Source organism: Sceloporus occidentalis, unplaced genomic scaffold (assembly GCF_023333645.1).
Source record: "Sceloporus occidentalis isolate IW3139 unplaced genomic scaffold, rSceOcc1.0.p SCAF_36, whole genome shotgun sequence".
Classification (NCBI taxonomy): Eukaryota; Metazoa; Chordata; class Lepidosauria; order Squamata; family Phrynosomatidae; genus Sceloporus; species Sceloporus occidentalis.
Genome location: NW_028317016.1, coordinates 1,292,374 through 1,305,206, shown reverse-complemented (window position 1 = coordinate 1,305,206; position 12,833 = coordinate 1,292,374). Strand labels below are relative to the sequence as shown.

General features: G+C 39.1%; 1 protein-coding gene across 3 annotated transcripts; it reads left to right on the top strand.

The window, feature by feature from the left end:
- Positions 1 to 2,680: 2,680 nt before the first annotated feature.
- Positions 2,681 to 11,319, top strand: LOC149297850 (calnexin-like). 3 transcript variants are annotated; one of them, XM_089488043.1, is made up of 14 exons: positions 2,681 to 2,893; positions 3,096 to 3,169; positions 3,831 to 3,889; positions 4,779 to 4,920; positions 5,488 to 5,569; positions 5,825 to 6,017; positions 6,262 to 6,451; positions 7,348 to 7,461; positions 7,542 to 7,698; positions 7,918 to 8,133; positions 8,320 to 8,439; positions 8,987 to 9,107; positions 9,538 to 9,644; positions 11,266 to 11,319. In XM_089488043.1, the coding sequence occupies exons 1-14, from the start codon at positions 2,681 to 2,683 to the stop codon at positions 11,317 to 11,319; spliced, it is 1,842 nt and encodes a 613-aa protein (XP_089344169.1). The 3 variants fall into 3 exon arrangements, with proteins under 3 accessions (XP_089344169.1, XP_089344171.1, XP_089344172.1); XM_089488045.1 differs by having other exon boundaries at positions 8,987 to 9,135; positions 9,578 to 9,644; XM_089488046.1 differs by having other exon boundaries at positions 2,801 to 2,893; positions 8,987 to 9,122; positions 9,550 to 9,648; positions 11,258 to 11,319.
- Positions 11,320 to 12,833: the final 1,514 nt, after the last annotated feature.

The window sequence follows — 12,833 nt, the reverse complement described above, 5'->3', positions numbered from 1 at the left end:
CAGATTTCTTGTGCAACCAATCACATGCACAGACAGTAAGCACAAGCTTTGTCTCTGTTCTCTGCGTCTAATATGATCGAGAGCTGGAGAGACAGAACAGCAAGAAAAAGTGACTTTTTTAACGTATAGGTTTAAGTGGATTTTGTGTAGTTAATATGGAGTTGGTTTGATGGGTTTAATGTTGGGTAAGAGCTATTAAAAACTGTTTTTGAAAAAAAAAAAAATTTGAATAAAATGATATAGCGATATAGGGTGGTTTGTAAATCTTGTCAAGAAAACAGATGTATTTATAGGTTTTTTTCCATTTATTCTAGCTGTGGATAATTTTATATATGCAATATAAATGTCTCCCATGTATGAATATGGTTAAAAAAGCCATACTTGTCACCAAAAAATATAATTTAATGGGTACACTAAATTATAAAGAAAGAAATAAGTTAAATAAAACATAAATATGTAGTGTAAAATATCCCTGGTCCTTAAGAGGTTAATGTGTTTGGTGCTAGGTTAATGTCCAAAACCTAACTTTTTGTGAAGCCATAGACACTCTCATGTTTAAATAACACATTCCGATTTGCATTTAATGTGACTCATTAGTCTCTTGTATAAAGGGGTCCTTCTTTGAGACTGCATAATTTATAAACTCCTCCACACTGTACATCTGGTGGTGGTAAGCCCTGCCTTTCACACAAATGTTCTTGCTAGTATTGGTATATGCAGAATAAAGGAGTGCAACTTAACATAGAGACTACAACCAGTGTTGAATAAAGTATATAAAAATATATAATCACTTCATAATCTTAGTAGCCATAGATCATTATAACGCTCTACTGAGCTTTGTACCATTCTCCATTAATTTTATGGAGACATTCCTTTCCTGTCCCCTAAACGAGAGTGATCAGTGGAGACCTGAAAACGCCATATACATTTTACACCCCTTACCCATTTGTACTGCACTAGATATTCTTACTGAGTTTTGTGCTGTTTGGCTTCATATAACTTTATTTCTCATATTATAATGGCAGTCACATGGACAAAGCATGCATATGATTGGGTTACTATATGTCAGTGCTCTTGTGATTGTACCATATAATTGTGTATAATGGTTGATCTGTAGAATAAATAATGCTCCATTTTGACCCATCACTTTTTTATGCCATCACATTGTTGAGTATGTGGTTCCTTTCGCAATCTAGTTATTTAATTTCTCAGAAAAGGTAGTCCCCAGACAGTTGAGTATTAGGTTAAAAATCCATTAATGAATCTTACGTCTTCAAAGGAGAACCACTGAAGCTTTGAGACACAACATGCTTCTTTTCCTCTGCTGTGGAGGCTCAGCCACTATTACTCTTAAAGCAGATCTGTCACTTGAAAGTCTTACATTTTATAGTTTTTCACTCTATAAACCTACGTAATGTACTACAAAGCATTTTAAAAATTGAATTTAATAATGTTAACTTAATGATGCGTGGCTCACGTTTCCTCTTTAAACCTAGGGACATTTATTTTTCTAAATAGTTTGGAAATGTAAAAAGAAAATGCAATATAATATCGAAAGGCCAAATATACGTATGATTACTGGCAGTTTTGAAGACTGTATAATTTCTCCATGGGTGTAGGGGCGTTTTTTCTTCATCTGACCTCAAACCAGTAACACTGGGATTTAGGTATAGCAATTGATTCTGTTCTAAGGTTTGTAAAGTGGATTTATCACCATAGCAACTGCTGGAATTGACCATTGCTGTTTAAGCTATATAGGCAGAGCAGGACGTGCTTTCTAGAACCGTTGTAGATGTATGATGAGAACATTGCACCTGAGGTGTGCGGAAAAACTTTTTTTGCTTCTGGTTATTGGCATGATGGACATTATTTTATATCCAAATAATGCTGCAGCTTGCGTATAAAAAGGGATTTGCAAAGAGGTCCTCTCGCCTCAGCGATCAACGGGTTTGGGCATTCAACTCTTTCCACTGCTTGCCACGTGTCTCCTAATGTATGTGCATCTGTCACTTTTTACAAAACCTACATTTTACAATTCCGTACACTAAATTATCCAATAAATTGTTGTATAAAACCAAGCAATGATATGTTTTATACAGCACCATCGTATTCCTTATGTACATATTTTAAAAAAATACATACTATACGATGGGGAACCTGCAGCTCTGCTTTTCCCTTCCTGCTGCTTTATTAAATCACATTGGTGTCCTAGACAGACAGTGTTATCTTTTTTTCGTAAAATATTACAAATCATCTTTATTCTTCCACCTCAGGACAAATACATTGCCTTTTTATTATATTAAAAGATCTTATGGCTGTCCAAGCTGTTCATTCCAGGTCATGTAAAAGATCATTTCATGGAAGCTGAGATCTGTCTCTAGATGTGGCAGGGCTGAAGTTATTGACGTTATGTAATAACCTTTAGTTACCTCGTTTCTCATCAGCCTAACTTTGCGAAAGGTTATCGACAAACTGAAATTGAAGAATAAACTGTTTATGTACCTCCACCTCTCTTGCCAACGTCACCTCTGGTGAATAAGCCCCAGTGTTTAGCTGCCTTTCTAAAGGTTGCAAGACCAACTCCCATTATTGTCAACTCTTCATTGGCTGTGAATTTGTGTTCTTTTCTATGCTAAGTGGTAACTCAACAAATATTTAAATTGTGTTCTGATTTTAGATCATGGATATGAAATGGCTTATCTGTTTGACCTTCCTGATCTTTGGAGTAGTAATAGTTCACTCTCATGGTGACCATGATCACCACCATCATGACCACGATCACCACCACCACCAACACGACCATGATGATGATGGCTTGGATATAGATGACCTTGATGTCGAGGAACCAGAGGAGTTAAAGCCAGAAGTCAGCACCCCGCCTCCTGCTCCAAAGGTTAGTGTATTTATCTGAAAATAACTCCCACTGACATATTATTTGCAGTATTGGATTAGTAGAGTCTGGTTTTGTCAGTTTAAAGTAAAAACAGATACTATAAAGAATGAGTTGAATTTATATAATTGACCACCCTCTATGTTAAAATACTGGAGCATGACAAAGACACACTAATCTGACTCTATTGTATTTATTTTTGTAGGTTACCTATAAGGCCCCCGTCCCAACTGGAGAGGTCTACCTCGCAGAGTCCTTTGATAAAGGCACTTTGGAAGGGTAAGAATAAAAGTACAAATATTTACCATCAGAGCTACATATATAATGGATATGGATCAACAAGAAATAAACGCGCATAAAACATATCATCGATGGCTCCTGTAATGCATGGAAAAAAAGAAGGGAGTGCAAACCTTATGGCCCTGGGCTACCTGATTAAATGTATCAGTGCGGTTACATTGAAAGAGAAATTTCCTGCTGGCGACTTATGACCAAAACTGGGTCTCCTGCCACATTACCTTGCATGTTTATGAATGCTGCAGCCCCTGCTGCTGTACAGAGGTACCCTACTGGTTTGCCATTTAAAAATGTTATTTGTACAAAATAATTTCAATTTATGAATGTGGTTTCAAAAGAAAAGTCCTCTCCACTGAGAGAAGGAGAATGCAGTTGAACAGAGACATAGTAACCCTGAAGTGGCGTTGAACAAAACCTCAGGCTGTATGTAGTTTCATTTTGCTGTGACAGTTCTCGTGTAAATCCAAGAAGTACGATTGAAGTGTACATTGCTACTCTATTACTTTATTATGTTTACGCCATTAAAACACTGCACATTACGTACTGTGTGGCCATCCACTTCCCATGTGAGGGTAACGTTTGTTGGTATTGTACGCCTGCCAGACACTGACCTATTCACAGAGCATACAAAATCTTCTTGCAGTTGGGTCGTTTCCAGGGCCAAGAAAGAGGATACTGATGACGAGATCGCCAAGTATGATGGTAAGAGCTTCTGACAAGCTTCCATTACGGTTTCTTTTCTGTCGATCACTTATCCATTTTTTTAAAATAACGGTTTCATGATGCCTAGCCTTCATTCCTTACGAAGACGAGCAGCAGTATTGTTTAGCTTGAGTTTAGTTGCGTTGCCCGGCATGCTTGCATCAGATGCTGCTAGGAGAAAAGGCATTGGGCGATGTGCTACTCGGGTATAAAGCACATACTCCTTGTCTGATTAATTCAACAGAAGGAAAACTTGAGACTTCAGACGTGTCATCTGAAAGTAATTAATACAAATTAATAAAATGTAGGGACGTTATATTAATGTATGTTAACATTTTAAGCAATCATTCTGTTAACTCTCTTGTGTGCCAAGGCCACGTGGCTGTCATAGAATTCATCGGACCTCTTCGCCATTATTGTGGAGTGTTCTTGATTTTTTCCTTTAGTCTTTAGCACTTTCTTGTGTCTGTTACAGAACTGCTGGTCTTTCTTATGTAACGATTTTTTTCCATAGAAGGTGACCCTTAAAATATTGTGTACTGTGTCCATGGATGGCCATGAGCCTTCATGCTCCTTAAGTAATATATTCTTGTTAAGTTTTGTTCTGTTTGGAAGCCTTTTCCATCAGCTTTCTACGCATTTTTCATTGGATATGCTACATCTTCCTTCTGTAATTCTTTGCGTGTAGTTGGGAAACATTATGATAAAGGTTAGCAGTCGTTCTGTAGGCCACGTAATCAACCGATGGACCTGTAGCTTGACAGATCCCACAAAGCCCTTTGTCCAGGCTGCAGGAAGCTCTGAAAGGTTATCTGCTTGCGTGGCGCGGGTTTTGTGTTTCATTTTAAACAATCAACAGGACGGATCAGTGATTGTTGCCCTTTCGCAGGTAAATGGGAAGTGACTGAAATGAAAGACTCTAAGCTGCCCGGGGATAAAGGACTCGTGCTGATGTCACGCGCCAAACATCATGCAGTTGCCAGTAAACTGAAGAAGCCATTCGTCTTCGATAAGAAACCTATGATTTTGCAGTAAGTATGGTGAACTCTTACTTTGTGCTGGGGAAACATCTTTAATAGCCATAAATGTCCTAGGATTTGTCTGTGCAGTTGAAATAGATAGTAGAATTCATAACCCATCCTAGGCTTCATATGTTAGAGGATGGTTGACTTAATTTGGACTGGAGATGTTTCACCTGTATGTAGGGCCTTCCTGGCCTCATCTTAAATTTAACTTGCCACCTTCTGATTAGTTGATGGAGCAGTTATGTTAACGTGACTCAAGGAAGATTTCTCCATGAATATTCCAGGTCTTGTACTTTAGCAAATAGTCTTCCAAACAATGACTTTTGCTCCTACCGCACAGATATAATTAAATAAAAGCATGAAACCTATTTTCATGATCAGCTCCCTTTTTTTACATAGGGTTTTTTTTGTTATTTCTATTGGCTTGCAGTAGTTTGATTCTTACCGATGGCGCCTCCATGCGGTGCGCTTGGCTGAACATTAATCCTAGGAGGCATTTGTATTCCGTGTTTTCATTACTTTTGATGTTGGGGAATTTTGTTTAAATGTCAGCAAATGTTTCTCTTTTTAAAGGTATGAAGTCAATTTTCAGAATGGAATAGAGTGTGGAGGAGCTTATGTGAAACTCCTGTCTAAGATCTCTGGTCATAACCTGGTGAGTATGGTTAAGATTATACTTTTGAAACTCAAGTGTTGTGTATATATATATTTCTAGAATGATTCAGATGACTTTATTACTGCATTTGTATCCGAGTATATATCGGCTCGTTAAGTTGCGCTATAACAGTCTTGAAGTTATCAGCATTTGGCTGCAAAACCAAACCACTTAAAACGTGAATGTGCTGTTAATTCCAAGTTTTGTTAATGTCAGCCATTCTAATGACCAGCTGAACACTTTCCCCATCTTCAGGATCAGCTCTATGACAAAACTCCCTACACAATTATGTTTGGACCTGACAAGTGCGGAGAAGATTACAAGTTGCACTTCATCTTCCGTCACAAGAACCCCAAAACGGGAGAGTACGAGGAGAAACACGCAAAGAAACCCGATGCAGATCTTAAATCTTACTTCTCAGACAAAAAAACTCATCTCTACACGCTAGGTAATGCTTTGCTGGCACTGTGCGGCTTTTTAGTTTAGAGATTATGGCTATTTTGTACAAATATCGGTGCCAGGTTTTACCCATGCATGTAAAGTATCCTAATATTACATATTTGTATAATATATCCAAATATTGCATTTTATTTTTTCCTAAATCTTCCCTTTAATCTAAATACGTTTGCTGTCTTCCATGATGGATAAAACAGGCTGTTTTTTTCTAAAGCATGTTTCTTTCTCCCACTCAGTTCTGAATCCCGACAATAGCTTTGAAATACTGGTTGACCAAACTGTTGTAAACAGTGGCAACCTGCTTACTGACATGAACCCCCCTGTGAACCCTCCCAATGAAATTGAGGATCCAGAAGACGAGAAACCCGAAGACTGGGACGAGAGACCCAAAATTGCAGATCCCGATGCTGTCAAACCAGATGATTGGTAAGTAGTAAGGAAGTTAATAGGATGTTTAAGTGTTGGAGCTGCTTACCACATCAGCCTTACTCTGCTTAGTTACATGATTTAATATCTGGTTGGATGATAGAGAGCATAAGATTCCACAACATAAACTTGCTCTTTAGTCTGCGAATTCAGATTTAAGCACAATGAGGGATGGAAAGTAACACTCTTAACTTAAAAATGATTCAGACAAATATTTCGGTTTGCCTTTTGGCCCATTAGTTTTCAGACAACAAATTCCATTTTCTGCCCATTAGTTTCATTGGGGTTTTCTAATTTTGTAAAGGAAATTCTTTGTCCCTTGCCCATTCACACACACACGCATCACACGCTCTGGATGTCTACCTACCTTCTCTGCCAACCGTTCCGCCTCTTCTCTGGCATCTTCTTGTTTTTCTGTCTTCGTCTGCATTTCTGTGGACATGGCATCCTGGTAAACTTCCTTAGAAATGGTGGTTGGGAGACATTCATAGAGCTTTGGGAGTGAATGAGCCCACCAAATTTGAATGAAAAATGTGCTTAATATTCATTCGTTTTGTTGGGGGCTTGAATTATTTTCGCATGAATAGTGAAATAATGCAAACTTTGTGTGAATCCAGATGCATTTATTCTACTAAGCGCTACTATGTATTTATACAAACGTTTTTAAAGCAATGTCCATGTAAATTGTAGATAGGTGGGGTAAATCCGCATAGAATGTGAGATTGTTAAATATGGTGTCATTTTCTGTTACAAAACTGTAATCGTTTTCATTTTTCCAAAGGAATCATCGGTGATCTTTGTCGTTCTGGTTATTCTTTAAATGTCTATCTAACTTGTGTGTTCTTTGGGAATTTGTTCCGGGTTACTGATTTCTGTATGACCCTTTCCGTATACAGGGATGAGGATGCACCCGCAAAGATCCCTGATGAAAACGCTGTGAAACCAGAAGGATGGCTGGATGATGAACCCGAGTACATTGCTGATCCAGATGCAGAGAAGCCAGAGGACTGGTATGTCCCATCAACACTTGTCTTATTCTGCTTTGTGACTGTAGATTTCCAAATTTTATGATGTTTATTATTTCTCCTAGGGATGAAGATATGGATGGTGAATGGGAAGCCCCTCAGGTGGCAAACCCCAAGTGTGAGTCTGCCCCTGGCTGTGGAGTCTGGGAACGCCCAACTATTGATAATCCTAACTACAAAGGCAAATGGAAGGCCCCAATGATTGACAATCCTAACTACCAGGTGAGGACTTCTTCCTGGTGTACCAGTGATCTGTCTGGAAGCCACCCTCTGTACAATGAATAATGCTCGGTGGCTTTGATTACCCTTATTTCTTATCTTTAAAGCTGCGATTGTAAACAGCAGTTAGTTTTCATTTTTATATGGCGCGAACACTCCTATGAGCCATAATTGAAATAATTTTAGTAAATGGGTTTTGAACCATGTGCCATTTTGTTACAGGGCATCTGGAAACCACGAAAGATTCCAAACCCAGATTTCTTTGAAGACCTGGAACCATTCAAGATGACTCCATTCTACGCCTTGGGGCTTGAGCTGTGGTCAATGACATCAGATATCTTCTTTGACAACTTCATTGTGTGCTCTGATAGAGCTGTCGCTGATGACTGGGCTAATGATGGATGGGGCTTGAAGAAGGCAGCGGATGGAGCTTCTGAGGTAGGTCAATGGTGTCACCTCCCAGAAACAATTGCTCAGTTTATATATGTAGCCGTTTGTATGCACTTTATGTACTACTGTTAAATGTAATGATGGCGTAACTCCTATAGAAATGGACATGTGAATCTGACTTGTTAATTTTATGTTGATTATGTTTTTAATGATAAAACTTGTGATTCTTTTCAGCCTGGTGTTGTGGGACAGATGATGGCTGCTGCTGAGGAGAGACCCTGGCTTTGGATTGTCTACATTCTGACTGTGGCTCTACCAGTCTTTCTCATCATCCTGTTCTGCTGCTCAGGAAAGGTAAGACATAACATGGCAAGAATGACTCCCCTTGTGCACTAACTGATTAACAAAACAAATTGGAATAAGTATTCCTGCTACTTGCATATAAATTGATCACAACCCCTTTAAATGTATAGCTGTTTTTTGAGGCTGACATTGATACGGTGTTTCTCCTGCCCCAACTCGACTCTTTCCTAGCACACATGTTTTGTGGAACCTCTAATCACTATTAAGTAATGTTACCTAATCAGACACTTTGTTAGAGGAGCCAAACATGTCTCTAATGGCATTAATGGTGTAAAAATGGGTAACGTTTGTTTGTGGTCAATCTAACACTCAACTGGTTTTAATAAAAGTTGGGAGTCTATAAATTAAATTAAAATATATAAAAAAAAAAACTCTTCAAGCTTTAAATCTGTTTGGTAATTGTCTGTTTCTCTCTAATATAAGGTGAGATTCGGTGTTCTGAGTGTGGTGTCTGTTTTTCCTCTCTGTGCTTTCGCTGTATCCGGATGACTTTTTTGATCCTATATTCTCCTCTGATCACCGCTATCCATAATTGCAGAAACAGACAGCAGATGCATCCTATAAAAAGACCGACGCTCCCCAGCCTGATGTGAAAGAAGAAGAAAAGGAAAGCAAGGGTGTAGAGGAAGAAGAGGATGAGAATGCAGAAGAGGAAGAAGGTGATAAGGAGGGAGGTAGGTACAATGAGTTACTTTGACATCCCTTTACAAATATCTAGTACACAGTGATAGAAAAATACTTGAAAAGTGTGGTCCTTGAGTGCACTGCAGTTTTTCTGCGTATGTTAACAGATTGCACAGATTGACTTATCCTCTGTGCTCTTCATCATGGGGCTTGTTGAAGGCTTCTGAGGTCTTGCTGGACATAAATAGAATAGCACTGTTTCCTATGTTTCTAAACACAAGCCATCTACTTCAGCAACTCAGCAAAATGTCTGATATAAAGTTAATTTGGGAATTTTATGAAAATATTTGGCAAGGTTAAATTTGTTGGATGTTTAAATGGCTTCTTGAGTTCAGCTGTCCTCCACATTGCCCCTTAGTGAAATTAACTGGTACGTGTGATACGGTGTCTTGCTAATAGTGGAAGAGAATCAGGAAGAAGGTGAAGGAGATGCTGGACGTGGCAGCCAAGAAGAAGAAGAAGAGGAGGAGGAGGAGGAGGAGGAGGAGGATGAGCAAGAGACAGAACCCAAGGTGAGACAACCAACCTAGTGCACCCAGGGTTTGGGTGGGCTGGATCTCACTAATACCTTTTGTGCATACACATCTGCTACAGAATAGCCATCAATAGCTACGGAGTAGTCATCAGTAGAACATAACGACTGTTGTCGTCGTCTTTACGTTTTTTCAGAAGATACTTAAAAAGAAATTCACATTACTTTGTTTGGCGCCTACCACTGGTGTGCACAGAATGCATTGCAACACGAACGTCACGGTGACAGCCATATTAAAGGTTGCTGTTGTACAAACGTTAAGTTGTTGGGCACTGAAATAACAGGTCCTTGTCTTGGTTTGTAGGCTTGGATTTGGTAGCTGGTGCCAGAGGATGTTCTCTTTACAATAACGCAGTGACTGATCTGATGATGCTGTGTTGTAGAAAGAGAGACACTTGTACAGCTGAAAGTTTACATACAACTAGGCTAAAGACATTTAAACTCCTTTTCACAACTCCCTTCACGTATTTCAAGTTACCATAAATTTTGTTCGGCATGTCAAATAATGCAACTACACTGTTGACATGTTTGGGGCATTGCCATTTAATTGCTTAATTTGAATCAAATTCTTGCAGTAGCCCTCCACAAGCTTCTCGCCATACCTAGCTGGAATTTTTGCCCATTTATCCTGACAGAACTGGAATAACTCATTCAGGTTTGTGCGCATACATGCTCAGACACGCTTTTTCAGTTCCGTTCAGTCCAGTTTTCTATGGGCTTCAGGTCAGGGCTTTGTGATGGCCACTTCAGTCCTAAAAGCCATCATGTTACAACTTTGGAGGTATGCTTAGGTAGGGTTACCATATCCTGGTGAGTAGAAAAGAGGACTCCGTTACCACCCACTCACGTGTGGACACAATTTTTTTTTCCACACAAGAGGACATGTCCAGGGAAAATAGGATATATGGGAACTCTAGCTTGGGATGTCCTGTTAGAAGATCCAGTTGCAGCCAAGCTTTAGCTTTCTAGCTGCTGTAGTAAAGTGTTTCTTCAGTATTTCAGGATGATCCCTTTTCTAGCAAAACACCTCCACATTTATGATTGTCACCCTCATGCCTTACAGTTGGGATGGAGTTTTTTGGGGATTAAAAACCTCTCAACCCTTTTCCACTATACATAGCGCTGATCATTATGGCCAAACAGTTCTTTGTTTCATCTGACCAGAGAATGCTCCTTCAAAAGGCGAGGTTTTCATGCTGGTGATCAACGTGCAAACCTCATTCAGGCCTTTTTATGCTGGTCTTGGAGTAGGGGCTTCTTCCTACTTCCTTTGTTCTTAATGGTGAATATAGATACTTTGGTACCTGATGCATGCAACCCCTGCACCAGCCTCTTTTTGGACGATTGGCCAAAAGATCCTAAAAAATCTACATCAGTTTCTGGAAAGACAGTTGACTAGGTGTACGTAAACTTTTGACCCACTGAAATTCTCAGTGGTTTTAAAATAACCTTTTATGTGAATGGAGTAGTTGCCTTAATTAAAATGCCAAAAGAAACGCATGGTAACATGAAATCTAATGTCTTTAGCCTAGGTTTTCGGCCTCACAGAATATAAATGCAAGAACATAAGATCATTTTCTTTGCGGGGTTTTTTCCGACAGGAGGAGGAAGTTCCAAACAGATCTCCCAGAGTCCGGAAATCGAGAAGAGATTAAAACTATACGAAGATATCCAGTAAATGAACTGAAATATTTGGCAAAGTTAATATAAATAAAAAAAAAAAGCTTACCGTTTGTACAGAGTTGCAAAGAAGACCACCACCTGGGAGCACAATGCACTGAAAGCCACAAGGTCTCGTTACCCCCCCGTTTGAAGCGGAAAATTTGCAATTTTAAAGCGACGTGTCTAGATGTTGCGATTGCAAGTGTGGCAAAAAGTAAAATCCCATCATTCCTGTAACATGAATGCATTTAACATTAACCGACTTTTGTGGGATATGCAGTGTAAAAAAAAAAACTAACCTCACTGTTTTGGGTTTAAAGTTCGTTTCAAAAGAAGAAGAAAAAAAACAGTATAGTATTGCCAAAATGTTCAATCTTCAGTGTAATGAAATGTATTAATTCTAGAAAATAAAATTATGGAAAACCTTAGGAAAATATTGTTAGGTTTAAGATGCAGGATGTCTTGTGTGTTTTTATTTTTGTTTTTCATTTGGTTTTTTTTTTTTGGATCCCATTCTTTAACTCCTTGAGCCACCCTTGCCTCCTCGTTGTTTTAAAGAGTACCTCTAAATGTGTAAAAGTACATGCTTCTTTGGCACCAAAAAGCATGTTTGTTATTCTGACATTGCGCATGTTTGCCCTGGGTTGCTGCCAGCTGTAACACAGGAGGGCCTTACTGACCAAAACATTGGAACTCTGGTTATAATAGGTTCAGCAGGGATCTCCCTCTTTATGTGCGTGTGCATATGTAAATATAAATATATACATATACCTTTGCTTTGTGTGCTTATTTGGGGGGGGGGGGGGTTCTACAAAAAATGTCAATTTAAATATAATTTATACTTTGTTTCTTAAAACAACAATATTGAGTAGTCCCACTTTTTTTAATGTCCGCTACCTGTTTGGATTGATGGGAGGGGGTTGTTGGTTTTTTGATGACCCTTGACAAAGAAGAACGACTTGGCATGTTTCCACAGTGTTACTTTCTTTCTATTGGCCTGCGCTTCGGGTTGAGTGGTGCTATAACAAAAAACTAACAAAAATTATCTGCAAACATTCCTATCAAAATTGAGTGTTTTTACTAATGGATGTTCAAAAGTCCAAATGAAGTCTTCCAGTAGATCATTTTGCATGTAAGGATGCATGTTTATGTAACGGGGGGGGGGGGGCATAAAAATATCTTCAACGCTCCACACACCTGCCCTAAAATGTCCCTAAGACCCCCTCCCCGGTAATTTTTCCCAGGACAATACATAGTGCTGGGATTGAGTCCCATCTATATGTTTATACGGCCCACGTACTGCAGGGTATGTAATGCATCATCTAAATCTTTAATAAATGTGTCTTGGGAGAGAACGGCTGAGCTACTCACCCTTCTTAACAGCCGTTATGTGACAGAGGCTCCGTGTAGGCATCGGGGTTCTTTTTTGATTAGAGGCCTTAGCACTGTGTTCCTTATTAACCTACTTTGCCTCCGAGGGGTTTGCGTGACAATAAAACAGCAGCGC

Coding starts and splice junctions, on each gene's coding strand:
- LOC149297850 (XM_089488043.1), top strand. CDS start 2,681: ATGGATATGAAATGGCTTATCTGTTTGACCTTCCTGATCTTTGGAGTA. Junction 3,170..3,830: donor GATAAAGGCACTTTGGAAGG/GTAAGAATAAAA, acceptor ATCTTCTTGCAG/TTGGGTCGTTTCCAGGGCCA. Junction 3,890..4,778: donor CGAGATCGCCAAGTATGATG/GTAAGAGCTTCT, acceptor GCCCTTTCGCAG/GTAAATGGGAAGTGACTGAA.